A 15,269-nucleotide genomic window follows, 5' to 3' on the forward strand; every position below is an offset into this window, starting at 1 on the left:
TTACCTCTCAGCAGGGCTCTAGCAACTCAAAGTGTTCTATTATGACATTACACCCCTATGGAGGGAGAAGAGTGAGAGTCCCCCTTGGCTGCCAGGCATGCTTCTGGGCTAGGTGTGGCATAGTTGGCTCCACCTCTTGCCTAGGTCCTACTTCTTGCATCAGACCAGTGTGGATCAGAGAGCATTCCAGGTCAGGTGTCACTCACAACAACCATCAGCCTACTGTAGATAATATACACTACTCAAAAAAATAAAGGGAACACTAAAATAACACATCCTAGATCTGAATGAATATTAAATCTTATTAAATACTTTTTTCTTTACATAGTTGAATGTGCTGACAACAAAATCACACAAAAATAATCAATGGAAATCCAATTTATCAACCCATGGAGGTCTGGATTTGGAGTAACACTTAAAATTAAAGTGGAAAACCACACTACAGACTGATCCAACTTTGATGTAATGTCCTTAAAACAAGTCAAAATGAGGCTCAGCAGTGTGTGGCCTCCACGTGCCTGTATGACCTCCCTACAACGCCTGGGCATGCTCCTGATGAGGTGGCGGATGGTCTCCTGAGGGATCTCCTCCCAGACCTGGACTAAAGCATCCGCCAACTCCTGGACAGTCTGTGGTGCAACGTGGCATTGGTAGATGGAGCGAGACATGATGTCCCAGATGTGCTCAATTGGATTCAGGTCTGGGGAACGGGCGGGCCAGTCCATAGCATCAATGCTTTCCTCTTGCAGGAACTGCTGACACACTCCAGCCACATGAGGTCTAGCATTGTCTTGCATTAGGAGAAACCCAGGGCCAACCGCACCAGCATATGGTCTCACAAGGGGTCTGAGGATCTCATCTCGGTACCTAATGGCAGTCAGGCTACCTCAGCACATGGAGGGCTGTGCGGCCCCCCAAAGAAATGCCACCCCACACCATGACTGACCCACCGCCAAACCGGTCATGCTGGAGGATGTTGCAGGCAGCAGAACGTTCTCCACAGCGTCTCCAGACTCTGTCACGTCTGTCACATGTGCTCAGTGTGAACCTGCTTTCATCTGTGAAGAGCACAGGGCGCCACTGGCGCATTTGCCAATCTTGGTGTTCTCTGGCAAATGCCAAACGTCCTGCACGGTGTTGGGCTGTAAGCACAACCCCCACCTGTGGACGTCGGGCCCTCATACCACCCTCATGGAGTCTGTTTCTGACCATTTGAGCAGACACATGCACATTTGGGGCCTGCTGGAGGTCATTTTGCAGGGCTCTGGCAGTGCTTCTCCTGCTCCTCCTTGCACAAAGGCGGAGGTAACGGTCCTGCTGCTGGGTTGTTGCCCTCCTACGGCCTCCTCCACGTCTCCTGATGTACTGGCCTGTCTCCTGGTAACGCCTTCATGCTCTGGACACTACGCTGACAGACACAGCAAACCTTCTTGCCACAGCTCGCATTGATGTGCCATCCTGGATGAGCTGCACTACCTGAGCCACTTGTGTGGGTTGTAGACTCCGTCTCATGCTACCACTAGAGTGAAAGCACCGCCAGCATTCAAAGTGACCAAAACATCAGCCAGGAAGCATAGGAACTGAGAAGTGGTCTGTGGTCACCACCTGCAGAACCACTCCTTTATTGGGGGTGTCTTGCTAATTGCCTATAATTTCCACCTGTTGTCTATTCCATTTGCACAACAGCATGTGAAATGTATTGTCAATCAGTGTTGCTTCCTAAGTGGACAGTTTGATTTCACAGAAGTGTGATTGACTTGGAGTTACATTGTGTTGTTTAAGTGTTCCCTTTATTTTTTTGAGCAGTGTATAAATATATATATATATATATATATATATATATATATATATATATATATATATATATATATATATACTGTATGCAGAACACACAATTAGATATGATACAGAATTATAATGTACTGTGTGCATAAAATGTATTGATAAATCAATCCATACGATTTTAGCTTGCAGGATTTGTGCGTAGGTAGTGCAATGTGTGAGTGGTATAACCTCCTAAAAAGTTATATTTAATCTGTCAATCAATCACTCTCTGCCCATATACTGTACCATAGCAGTAAACATATAGTAAAATGAGTGAGGGCTGGGCAGGCAGGCAGGCAGGCAGAGGCAGAGGCAGGCAGGCAGGCAGGCAGACAGGCAGGCAGGCAGGCAGGCAGGCAGGCAGGCAGGCAGGCAGGCAGGCAGGCAGGCAGGCAGGCAGGCAGGCAGGCAGTGAGGTAGGCAGGCAGTGAGGTAGGCAGACAGACAGGCAGACAGGCCCATTGACTTTGCGTTTGGGTCTGATAGGTTTATGAGCAGACACTTTTAAACACTTTTAATGTTTTTCTGGGTTTTAAATATGCTCCTACATCCTACAACCAGATCTTCTCAGGAACATTTTGGAAGCCTCTGGCACATTAATGGGTATAACCTCAGGAATGAGGTACACACTATGGTTACCCTTAGGACCTAGAAGAATTACTCTCTCTTGTTAAGGTTAACCATGCCTGTGTAATTACTAGGTGTGTTAAGTAAACAAATGTACAGTCATACACATTTCCTTGTTTGCATTATAGTTTTTTCTTAATCAATCAATTAATCAAAAACCATTTGAATAGTGTATTTAATAAAATTGTCACAGAGTGATTATTAGCCAGCAACCAGAGACAACAAACAGGTCATATTGGCCATAAAAAACTCCCTTGGTATTCAGTCAACTGGACTGGTATATTTGACCTTACAATGTCCTGTCTTGTCTTGTCTTGCTCTGTGCTGTCTTGTCCTTGTCAGCTGATGTTCAGCTGATGTAAGAAGGGCTTAATAAATACATTTCATTGATTGATAACTGTCTGTACTTCACGTTGCATTCTCACCATAAAAAGTACTGACTCTCTCTCTCTCTCTCTCTCTCTCACTCTCTCTCTCTCTCTCTCTCTCTCTCTCTCTCTCACTCTCTCTCTCTCTCTCTCTCTCTCTCTCTCTCTCTCTCTCTCTCTCGCTCACACTATCCAGCATTTTAAGGTGCTGGTGGATGAGCTGCATGTGAAGGGAGAGGGCAAAGTTGCAAAGGCCATGAAGGAATCGTTCAAAATCCTGAACGAGGTTTGCCTCCAGCACACACACACAAACACACACACACACACACACACACACACAATCACATACATAACAACCCCCCCACACAAACATACTTCCACACAAATGCTGTTGGCCCAGTATCAGTCCTTCCTCTGTGTGGTGCTTCCTCCCAGGCAGCGACCAAGGGCCAAGGCAGTCTGTGCAACCAGGCAATCATGCTGATCACAGATGGAGCCATGGAGGACTTCAAGGACGTGTTTGAAGAGTTCAACTGGCCTGATCGCAGGGTACTGTAGGGCAAAACTACTATTTACTCTATATGAATAACTACACACCCACTTGACCTACAGAAATACCTATTTGCAGTACTCTACTTCTCTATTTCCCTACTGACCCAGAAAAGCTAGATCTATAATAGAGGACATTACTCTAATGGCCTTTACAATGTAATCTGTTCAGTATTTATTTACTCAATGAACTTACTGAATTGAATATCAGTCTCCAATACTGTCTCTTTCAGGTGCGGCTCTTCACTTACCTTATAGGCAGAGAGATGACCTTTGCAGACAACACCAAGTGGATAGCCTGCAACAACAAGGGTTACTACACACACATCTCCACTCTGGCTGACGTACAGGAGAATGTCATGGAGTACCTTCATGTCTTGAGTCGACCAATGGTCATCAATCACAATCATGACATCATCTGGACGGAGGCCTACATGGACGCTGTGGTGAGTACGGCAGCTGTACTTACCCAGTGTGCTTTGCCTAATAACTACATTCTGCCTTTCTTACAGAACTGCACTTTTTGGGCTTCAAAGGCAAAGCATTGTTGTTGCATTTGATTTAACCTCATGATTGTCACCTCACATTATCCTGTTTGAAAGTCAACTGTCTGCTGTATTCTCATGGGTGCTGCCAGTTACAGTACATTAGTTAATTCATTCTGTGTAACTGTGTTGTTCATGAGTCCTCCCTATGTTTGTCTTCTGTCCTGCTACTGTGCTCATTCTCTCATCTCATCTCACCTCACCTCTTTCACCGGACCTGACACTCACTCACTCACACTGACAGCTGCCCAATACGAAGGAGGTAAAAGAGACTAGCCACTGTGGGAAATACAGTTTGTCTAATAGTGACGCTCTTTTAGTGCCTTCCTCTTCTGATTTGTCTTTATGGTAATAGTGAATGCATTCTCCCAAGCTTAGGATAGGCTGTCAACAACTGCAATTATATGGCACCCTCTAGTGCAGCGATTTTTTATTGCAGGTAGTAGTGAACATGTAGTAGTAGCACCAGAACCAACATCTTTTTGATTTGGTTTAGGATAAACAAAAGATAATTCATGTTGCCATTTCTCCTTCAGCTCTTTGCCACAAAGGCTCAAAGTTTACTTCTCATGACCTCCGTGGCAATGCCTGTCTTCAGCAAGAAGAAAGAGACGGTCAGTGGTCTAAAAACTTTTGTCAGAACTCAAAATGTATTTTAAGCATAGGCATGGTGGTAATCAAAGTAACAACAGTAGAATTTGCAATTATAGTCTCGTGCACCAGACACTTCTTCCCCAATAGCCTGGGGACAAGGTCACAACTGTGGTAAAGTACAGCTATAAAATGTATGTGTTACATGTTTGAACCAGATGAAGCAGCTCTCTGTGTGTACCGTACAGCAGTGTTGCAGTGACATTTTGCAGTAGTTGTTGCCATTACAAGTGTTATAAACCCATCTCTCCCCCTTTCTCCTCCAGCTGTCCCATGGGATTCTGCTGGGTGTGGTGGGTTCTGACATCCCCCTGCTGGAGGTCATGAAGCTGGCTCCGAGATATAGGCTGGGTCCACATGGTTACGCCTTCCTCATCACCAACAACGGTTACATCCTGGCACACCCTGACCTACGACCTCTTGTGAGTTCAGCTGCTGTAGAGCTTGTGCTTGTTTCTGACTTTAGTCACTACTATAGAATTACAGTCACTACTAATACTACTACAGTCCCTATATCTACGACTATAGACATGACTGCAGTCACCAGTACTGCTACCACAGTAAAAACTTCTGCAACTCTAACCTGGGCTCAAATCTAATCTTTCAAATACTTGTTTCAGGCTACCTGAGAGTGCCAGTCGGTCTATTATGTTCAACAAACACATAACAATTATCACAAACTTTTACACGGTTGCTTTTTGTATAAGATGTAACTCCTAAACCCTCCTCATCCTCCTCCTGAACACTCTCTCTCCACCTGTCTCCATTGTTTTACACAGAACTTGGTTACAGATCATATTGACAATAGAGTTGATCAACGGTGCCACCGTGAGCAACGCCATCATTGTGACATGCAGGATACTCCCTTGCTGTGACAAGGGAAATTACACAGTTTGCTCTTGTAGTAGTACACAGAACACACGGTAGATTACTGGCACCAGCTGCAGTGAAAACATGCAAAGGTAGAAGGCTACAGTGCAACAAGCACGGCAGTTGTTCAGTTGGAGGGCCACAACAGCCTTGCGTGCCTCCTTGTACATACGCCCAGAACTTTGTGTCAGAGGAAGCACAATACACCTGGTGACCGTGTCAGAGTGCATGGGCCTGGCCCGCTACAGGAGTTGCTACAGCGCGATGGGACAAGGACATCCCGGCCGGCCAAACCCTCCCCTAACTCGGACGACGCTGGGCCAATTGTGCGTCGCCTCATGGGTCTCCCGGGCGGGTGTGGCTGGGAGCATATGTAACAACCAGCATATGTAACAACGCAGTTTGCACTGCGATGCAGTGTCTTAGACCGCTAAGCCACTCGCGAGGCTCCATCCAGAAAGTTTTTCATGCTTATCAATTGCCTTGCACAACTTATCAAAATATTTAAATACTACACAGGACTTAATTTAAATGTAAATTGTATTTAAATAAATAATGAAATGTTAATTATATAAAACAGCCCATGTAATCATTTGCCAGAGAGTAGCCCCAATCGGCCCGAGCCCCAAGTAATACATTTGGGCCAGATAACTTTCACTGGAATCGGCCCGAGCTCAATCCCCGCATCCTAGACATAAGTAATACTGACAAAGGCGGCCCAGACTCGGGCCACATGACGTCGGCCGGGTCTGACTCTCAGCCGAGTGCCCCCCGACTCTCAGCCGGAATCGGCCCAGATCCACTGTTACTAGCTGGGACCCCAAACATCATAGTACATTGGAACCGAAGAGAGTACAACACAGGGAATGCTGTAATAATGCTGTAATAAAGCCAACAGATTAAGGTGTAGGACGGCTGCCAGAAGCACTCTTTAAGTCTCATCAATCTAATGAGTAGGTAGCTGTTTATCGCCCGAGTGAGGAAAAATAGAATGAAAAGTATCAGAAAGAAAAAGGTTTTCCCTTTAACGATGTGCCAGAAAAAAAAGATGTAGAAAGAGTATGCGGTACTGTTGAGCGTTGTTGAAGCCATGGTGTAGGACTGACTGATCAGTTGCAGTAGCAGTAGTACAGTAGTCCTTAGATCTTGGAGGGAAAGTGTCTGGCCAAGTGTTTGCAGTCCTCAGACTCAGCAGATGTATCTTCTACGACTTACTCCATGTATGCAGCCCTTTGGTGGGAGGTCATTCAACAGTGATTGATGAACTAAAACACATTCAACCACAATTCTTATCAATCCATGTCTGCTCAAAGGAAATGCGTGTTCAGCTTAGCCTGGTAACAGATCGGTCTGTGCTCTTCCCAGCTCCATCAATCATCTTTGTCAATGGACTTGCTCAAACAGTCCAAACAGTTTAACCTCACGGCAATCTCAGGGCTCTATTTTCAGCTGGCATCAAGCCAGAGCAAGTGTCAAACGCACGCTCCTTGGCAATTTCCTCTGGCGCTCGGCTATTTTCTATCACTTGTGCCAGGATTTACCTGTCTTGTAGGAGCTCAATTGTGCTGAGGTGGGAGGAGTGGCAATATCTGATGTGTGTCCTTAAAAAACGTGCACCAAAATGCCAACGTCAGGCTGTGCTGGTGGGGATATTCTAGACCAATCAATAGCTGGTCTTAGCGGTTACGGGATTGGTTATGGCATGGATTTTGACAGAGGAAGCACAGCCTATCCAGACATGACGCACACTGCCCATATGTGCATGGAACAATAGAGATGGGCTTTTTGTACCCATATAGCTTGTATTTAGAAACATCAAAAATTATGTTTTTCCCCAATTAGTTTCAATTGATTCAAAACTAAGCATAGCCTACCCTCCTGTTTATGTCCTGCCCAATGCATTCGCCAAGTAGTCAAGTCTATCGATAAAGGGTCGCTTTCAAATAACTCTCCATCTACAATGCTGTGTTAGACGTTTGGGAGCATCAAAAATGTGAGCGGACATCCCCTTTTTATCTGAAGGCTTACATTATTTAAGCCAGCTCCTGTTATTATTTTGGACCTACATAAAACCACTCATGTCGGTTACATGTCCATATGCTCATCATGGAACGAGAGATGAGCTGATGCATGTGACCCTATTTAGAAACATTTACGTTATTTTCCTGTAACAATTGCTTTTTTTACCGTTTCATGTGATCGAAAAACAAGCCTTCAGTAGGCTACCCTTACCCTATTATAATGAAAGCTGTTTCAACAGCAATGCGTCGGGTGTATTTCTTGTCCTGGCCATGCATTAGCAAAGGAGCCTGTCCATAAAAGGTTTCTAAATTAGGCTTTTGCCGTCATGCTTTTGCATTATTCACAATTCACATAGGCCTACCTGCAGTGCATACTCCATTTGGCTTGTATCCATCCCCATTTCCTTGTCAGGTTACAAAGATACGCTCCACCAAACATATTTCAATTATTCAGTCATATAACGCCATGTCAACGGTAGGCCTAGGCTATTTCTTGCTTATTGAGAACGTTCCTCACACATACAATACAATTTATGGGAACCTAGTCTTTTTTACTTGAGGAGCAGTGCAATGCCTAGACATGCCTATACTCATTGAAGCCAATTTCAACTATGTTGACTGTCAACTCTCCAAACATATTGAGCAAACACTGGATGTATTTTATATTTATATATAGTTATTACTTGTTACTGTAGCCTATGCTATTTAATAAACCGTAGTATAATAAACTGTAGTATAATGGACTCGGATGAGAATATTTCCTGCCCCCAGCCGAATTGGAGTTGATGACAACGAAAATACCGTCAATAACCTACAGAACTTGAGACAACCATGCAGTATTAATCCATGACACGTATTGATTGGTCAGTGAGTGGCCAAACCCTCGTCACACCTCCAATAAATGTTTTCATCAAAACCCAGCCCTTTCACGCCACTGCCAGGTATTGAGCTCATAATTCCCCTGTGAAAAAATATTTCTGACACCTCCAGAGTGCTACTGCCAGTGCTAAGATTTACCTTTGTGTTAGGTTTGTTATAATAGAGCCCTCTGTGTTCAAGTCGCAGATTTTGTAAAGGATCACTGATTGGTTGTTGATCAGAACAGTAATTCCATTACATGGTTAGAAAGTGTCTTGTGACAGCCTCATGCTCAACACCTAGAGCGTCACAGTGCAGGGTCGTATTCATTAGTGCACACCACACACAGTACAATCGCAAAAGTTAATTAAACTCTTATTCAACTCTAAAATTCTAATAGTTTGCTTAATTTCATTTTCTGTGACAAAACAAGCAAGTACAGTGTAGAAACTCATTCTACCATCTAAACCGCTGTGAAATATATTTTTCATCACGAAAAATATTGGATTTTCAGCTGTTTAAAGCTGGTGTACAAAACCGAAAAGAAAAAGACACAAAACTAAACTTAAGAACGGGAAGCATAGAAATAGCTCACATAGAACATGTATTCCGCTTCTTACACTTGCTTTCAATGAGAAGGACAGATCTATAAAACACTTGTGAATTTGGTCAGGTCTGTCACGGTTGTCGAAAGGAGGAGCGGACCAAAATGCAGCGTGTGTGTCATTCCACATTTTATTTACACTGTGAAACAATGCAATACATAAATAAACTGAATGACAAAAACAACAAATCGTGACGCAGAGGTGAAACATACACTGACTCAAATAAAATCTCCCACAACCCCAGGTGGGACAAACACCAACTTAAATATGACCTCCAGTTAAAGACAACGATGACCAGCTGCCTCTAATTGGAGATCACCCAAACAAAGCCTAACATAGAAATACAAAACTAGAACAACCCAACATAGAAATACAAAACTAGAACATGACAACATAGAAACACTAAACTAGAAAACCCCCCTGTCACGCCCTGACCTATTCTACCATAGAAAATAACAGCTTACTATGGTCAGGACGTGACAAGGTCGCCCAAACATTACATACAGTTAATTCAGAAAGTATTCAGACCCCTTGACATTTACACATTTTGTTACGTCACAGCCTTTTTCTAAAATGTATTACATTATTTTACACACAATATCCCATAAAAACAGGTTTTTAGAAATGTTAGCAAATTGATTTAAAAAAAATGAAATATCACATTTACGTAAGTATTCAGACCCTTTACTCAGTACTTTGTTGAAGCACCTTTGGCAGCGATTACAGCCTCGAGTCTTCTTAGGTATTACACTACAAGCTTGGCACATCTATATTTGGGGAGTTTCTCCCATTCTTCTATGCACATACTCTCAAGCTCTGTCAGGTTGGAAGGGGAGCATCGCTGCACAGCTATTTGCATTGTCTTCGCTGTGTAATTAGGGTCGTTCTCCTGTTGGAAGGTGAACCTTCACCCCAGTCAGGTCCTGCGTGCTCTGGAGCAGGTTTTCATCAAAGATATCTCTGTACTTTGCTCCGTGCGTCTCTCCCTTGATCCTGATCCCGGTCCCTGCCGCTGAAAAACATCCCCATAGTATGATGCTGCCACCTCCATGCTTCACGTAGGTATGGTGCCAGGTTTCCTCCAGATGTGATGCTTCGCATTCAGGCCAAAGAGTTCAAACTTGGTTTCATCAGAACAGATCATCTTGTTTCCCATGGTCTGAGAGTCCTTTAGTTGCCTTTTGTCAAACTTCAAGGGGGCTGTCATGTGCCTTTTACTGAGGAGTGGCTTCTGTCTGACCACTCTACCATAAAGGCCTGATTGGTGGAGTGCTGCAGAGATGGTTGTCCTCCTGGAAGTTTCTCTCATCTCCACAGAGAAACTCTGGAGCTCTGTCAGAGTGACCATCAGGTTTTTGGTCACCTCCCTGACTAAGGTCCTTCTCCCCGATTGCTCAGTTTGGCCGTGTCGCCAGCTCTAGGAAGAGTCTTGGTGGTTCCAAACGTCTTCCATTTAAGAGTGATGGAGGCCACTGTGTTCTTGGGGACCTTCAATGCTGCAGAATATTTATGGCACCCTTCCACAGATCTGTTCCTCGACACAATCCTGTCTCGGAGCTCTACGGACAATTCCTTTGACCTCATGGCATGGTTTTTGCTGTGACATGCACTGTCAACTGTGGACAGGTGTATGCCTTTCCAAATCATGTCCAATCAATTGAATTTATCACATGGACTCCAATCAAGTTGTTAAAATGTCTCAAGGATGATCAATGGAAACAGGATGCACCTGAGCTCAATTTCGAGTCTCAAAGCATTGGGTCTGAATACTTAAGTAAATAAGATATTTCAGTTTCATTATGGGGTATTGTGTGCAGATTGATGAAGGAAATAAACTATTGAATCCATTTTAAAATAAGTCTGTAACGTAACAAAATGTGGATAAGTCAAGGGTCTGAATGCTTTCCAAATGCAGCTTTAACACTATTTGGGGTTTTATATGGTCCCACCCCTATTTTGTGTTAAAATTCCTCGGGTCATGGTGTTGATATTTTTGGAGTTTAAACAACACTAAATTGAGTAAATATCCAACTCTCAGAGTTGCTTAAATTTTACTCCAATTGCCATTTTACTAGTTTAAGTGTTGTTTTTAATCAACTCCCTTCCATTTTACTATTTTCTGTGTTGTTTTGAATTAACAACCAACTACAGCAGAGTACATTTCTTTACTTCATTTGAGTTGTAAGGGTGTAAAGCCTTACTTCAATATTTCTTAATATTTCTGGTGGTTTGCAATGTGATATCCAATCTCTGTTGGAAGCCAAATTGCAGGAGATATCCAGCAGGTTCAAATCAACTTGCAACAGAGCATGCTGAGAAATATGACAATGAGGCCCCTCCTACATCTGTGGATAACTCCATAGATGCAACTCCCTGTCTCTGGTTACTCTTCATGGAGTTAAAAGTACTGCATCCCAATGAACTCCAGTTATCAACACTAGGGAGCTTATCACTCTCTCGAGGGTTAAAATAACTCCCAATAGAGTCAATTTAACCCTAATTAATTTAACACTGATTTCAACTATCCTTGATTTAGGTCTCTGCTCAGCTTTACAGATTCCACAATAGAAATGTAAAGGTAATTTCCGTTTGAGCTGACATATGGAGCGTTTACCGTGAATGTAGTCTCCACTAAAGCAAGGATATTGCCTTTTAAATTTCAATCACACTGTAAAGCTGAACTTCCGCGATGCCAATAGAATAGAGCGCTTACTGTGTAGCAAATAGTTTTGCAACAGGTAATGAAAACAAGCCTTTCTTATTTGACAGCTTCAGCTTGTCCCTCCCAGGCAACAATGAGATGTGATTCTGTGTGGCAAGGTTAAGTGGTCAATAACACGCCTACTTGTTTCATTTGGAGCCGTTGGTTGTCATGGAGCCTTTGGATTCAGGATACCATGTCACAGAGATGCCCATTAAACACATTTGGCCTAAATGATCCTCTCATCTTACAGAACACACACACATACAGACAGCTGAGGTTCTATCTGTCCTCTTCTTGATCTTTTCCCCCATATTGTCTTCCTCATCTTCTCCTCTCCTGTCCCGCAGTATAAAGATGGTAAGAAGCTGAAACCCAAGCCCAACTACAACAGTGTGGACCTGGCTGAGGTGGAGTGGGAGGACATAGATGAGACAGTGAGTATTAGCAGTAATAAGGATACATAGATATTCTATAGTGCTTTTCGAAAACCCAAAGATGCTTTACAATAGACGAAAACAACAAATGAGTGAGGCTGGGTATAAAACAGGAAGGAAACACGGAATACACATGTACAGGGGCGGGCTTAGCGATTTGGGGGCCGGTTTAAAAATTCCGTTAATGGGAATTTTCCCACGGATATTACCTGCAATGATCATTGAAAATATTTTTTCTATGTACGATTTTAATTTCAGGTTATTTTTAAATACAGCCTATATAAAGTTGTTTTTAACACATTTGCATTAAAAATCAGTCAGTGGGGTCGTTTCATTTGAAACCTCTGAAACATAGCAAAGTCCGCCCTTGCACATCTACTACTATATCACATTATTCACTGACAACACAATTAATATAGTCAATACAGTAGAACACCTGTACCTATTCTAGGTATGAATGTATTGTTCTGGGCTTTAACTGTGCTGGTAAGGTAACTGAATAAAAGTTCAACAGAGATTGTGTTAATTCATGTGTCTGTTCTTTCCAGCTAAGGACAGCCATGGTGAAAGGGGAGACGGGCACTCTGTCCTTAAACGTGAGAGCATCAGTGGACAAAGCGGTGAGACCTCGTGTGTGGGGAGATTAAACGTGGCTCAGTGGTTTATGTAAAATTATTTAATAATGTTGATTGCAACAACTGTCTCACAACGCATTTCAAATGTTTTATTGACAACAGAAAAGGCCTATGTTCTTAACAAATGACTATTTCTACACAACCATCAACGACACCCCATTCAGGTAAGTGTGATACTAGGTTAGTGGGTGTGGAATGTAGTCATAGGCCTATTCGATTGAATAAAGTCATTGAACATCTCACTCCACCTTATGTATTTCCCTCCACAGTTTTGGTATGGTGCTGACCAGGGGTCACGGACAGCTGATGTTCATGGGGACGGTCTCTGTGGAAGAGGGTAAGTGCCATTGGCTACACTCTCTGCCACTCATCTACTGCAGAACAATCTGGTTTATTGACTGGTTTTCATCCAATCTCCTCTCAGGCCTGCATGACCTGACGTCCCCTGATCTATCCATAGCCGCTGAGTGGTAAGCATGGATAAATAAATGAAAATTGGACAATAATATTATAGATTATAGATTGTTGGAGTGTAACGCTTAAATGATTGAAATGTAATAATCTAAATCAATGGGTATTGAACTCTAATACTCTAAATGATAAAATATTGGACTGTAATACTTCATTGGCCTTTAATGGCACTTGGACTTAATGGAGTGAAAAACCCCTCATCCATTCAGGGCGTACTGTATCCTTTCTGTTCAGGACATACTGTGAGACAGACATTGACCCTCACCACCGCAAATACTCTCAGCTCCAGGCTGTCATTCGCTACCTGCAGGGGAAGGAGCCTGACCTGGAGTGTGAGTACTGTCTCTACAACCTACTCCATCCTCCAAAGATAACAATTTATTCAATGCTAACCCCAATGCTAATGTTACCCTAACCCTAAATCCAAATCTTTTTTTTGTGGATCCACAGGAAGACTAGCGGTTGAGAGGGCATCGGCAAATGGGGATAATAAAGACTATTATTAAGACAAATAAACAAATATAATATCAGGCAGATGTCAGGTTTGATGTTGACTGAGTGTCTGTGACTTCCAGGTGACGAGGTGCTGCTGCAGCAGACCCTGTTTGATGCTGTGGTGACAGCCCCCTTAGAAGCCTACTGGCAGGCAATAATGCTCAATGCATCTGGGTAAGACTACATAATTACTTTTTTCACAAATGTCATTTTATGTTAGCTAGTATTTGTGTGTGTGTGTGTGTGTGTTGTGTGTTTGCGTGTGCGCATGAGTATGTGCATATGTGTGTGCATGTGTGTTTAAGTGCATTGAAGACCAATCTGTGTATTTGTGTATGTTCAGGATGGAGGCGGGTGTGGAGACAGCCTTCCTGGGAACTCGCTCTGGCATCATCCGGCTGACCAGATATACCGGCATGGAGACCAGGGTCGCCAAGTGAGTCAAAGAACCTACATTAGCCCTACATTATATTATACATTCATTGTGTCCTTTGAGCACAGAAGTATTCACTTGGCACCAAATTAAAGAAACAGGAAGGCACTACCTGAACTTGTCCAATAAGAAACAATGTTTTTTTGCGTTGCAAAACATTTTGCTACATTGTGCACTAATGAATACGAACAAGGAATTTGATCTCTCTTAACTTCCTGCTCCAAAGGAAGTTCCTGACTCCAGCGGATAAGGACAACCTGTTCACCATGGACCACTTCCCCCTGTGGTACCGTCTGGCCATGGAGAACCCTCCCGGAAGATTCCTCTACTACATGCCGGTGGAGGACAACGACAACAAAGACAAGACAGGTACTGTAGGCCTACCATGTGATCCATGGTTGAGTTCAATTCCTAGCCTGGTCACACATCTGTTTGTGCTGTCTTACCAACACTTGTCGTGACAATGACCATAGGTGTTGGTAAGCCGACCTGGCACCGATCTAGTGAATTCTGTCTTCTACCCAGTCAATTTTGGAATTGAGTGGAATCACTATTGAGAAATGTCATAATCAAACCCAAACTGGCAGGAATTTTAGCTGAATTGACCCTAACTCTAATATACAGACATACAATAGGTCAGAGGTTAACTTGTGTACCACGGGCCCACGGGCTCCTGCACAAGTAAAATCAGGACAATGCCTCTACTGCCATTCATTCTCATTAGACTGGTTTGGATTTCTGCCTGACCAATATGGCTGCCATTTCCCACCCATTCTGGAACTTCAAGGGTTTATGACATAGTCCGTCTAGTGATTTAATAGAATCTCTATGGAATTTAGCTGTAAAACTGCTAAATGTTCTCTCAGCCTCATGGAAAAATGGTAGAATAGGAGGAAATTAGCTTTAAAAATGCTAAATTCTCTAAGTCGCCATTGCAAAATGTGTAGAATTGTAGGAAGCTAGCTGGTATGCCACTGCAGAGGTGGTGTGAGACTGATTGTTGATTCTGTTGTGACAGGGGCGTCGAAGTATGTCATAGCTGTCACAGCTGTGACTGTGTCATCGGGAGGCAAGACGGCCATGGCTGGAGGTAAGCGTCTGCTGTCTTTTACTCTCTCTGAAATGTCTGGCTCCTTTACACAACTGCTGGAGGCATTGATGCATCTTGTGGCTTCTTTG

At 43.3% G+C, this 15,269-nt stretch overlaps 1 protein-coding gene across 1 annotated transcript in view; it reads left to right on the forward strand.

Annotated features, from left to right (window-relative positions):
- The window catches only part of LOC106561009 (voltage-dependent calcium channel subunit alpha-2/delta-4), a 72,821-nt gene that overhangs the window by 24,726 nt on the left and 32,826 nt on the right, over positions 1-15,269 (forward strand). Inside the window, exons 10-24 of the mRNA XM_082957190.1 lie at positions 3,016-3,105; positions 3,255-3,368; positions 3,602-3,814; positions 4,450-4,527; positions 4,831-4,986; positions 11,970-12,056; positions 12,605-12,676; positions 12,794-12,855; positions 12,961-13,028; positions 13,116-13,161; positions 13,397-13,503; positions 13,738-13,831; positions 14,001-14,093; positions 14,317-14,459; positions 15,109-15,180. Coding sequence (XP_082813316.1) covers positions 3,016-3,105; positions 3,255-3,368; positions 3,602-3,814; positions 4,450-4,527; positions 4,831-4,986; positions 11,970-12,056; positions 12,605-12,676; positions 12,794-12,855; positions 12,961-13,028; positions 13,116-13,161; positions 13,397-13,503; positions 13,738-13,831; positions 14,001-14,093; positions 14,317-14,459; positions 15,109-15,180 — 1,495 coding nt within the window. The remainder of the gene's footprint in view (positions 1-3,015; positions 3,106-3,254; positions 3,369-3,601; positions 3,815-4,449; positions 4,528-4,830; positions 4,987-11,969; positions 12,057-12,604; positions 12,677-12,793; positions 12,856-12,960; positions 13,029-13,115; positions 13,162-13,396; positions 13,504-13,737; positions 13,832-14,000; positions 14,094-14,316; positions 14,460-15,108; positions 15,181-15,269) is intronic.

Source organism: Salmo salar, chromosome 10 (genome assembly GCF_965601325.2).
Source record: "Salmo salar chromosome 10, fSalSal1, whole genome shotgun sequence".
Taxonomy (NCBI): Eukaryota; Metazoa; Chordata; class Actinopteri; order Salmoniformes; family Salmonidae; genus Salmo; species Salmo salar.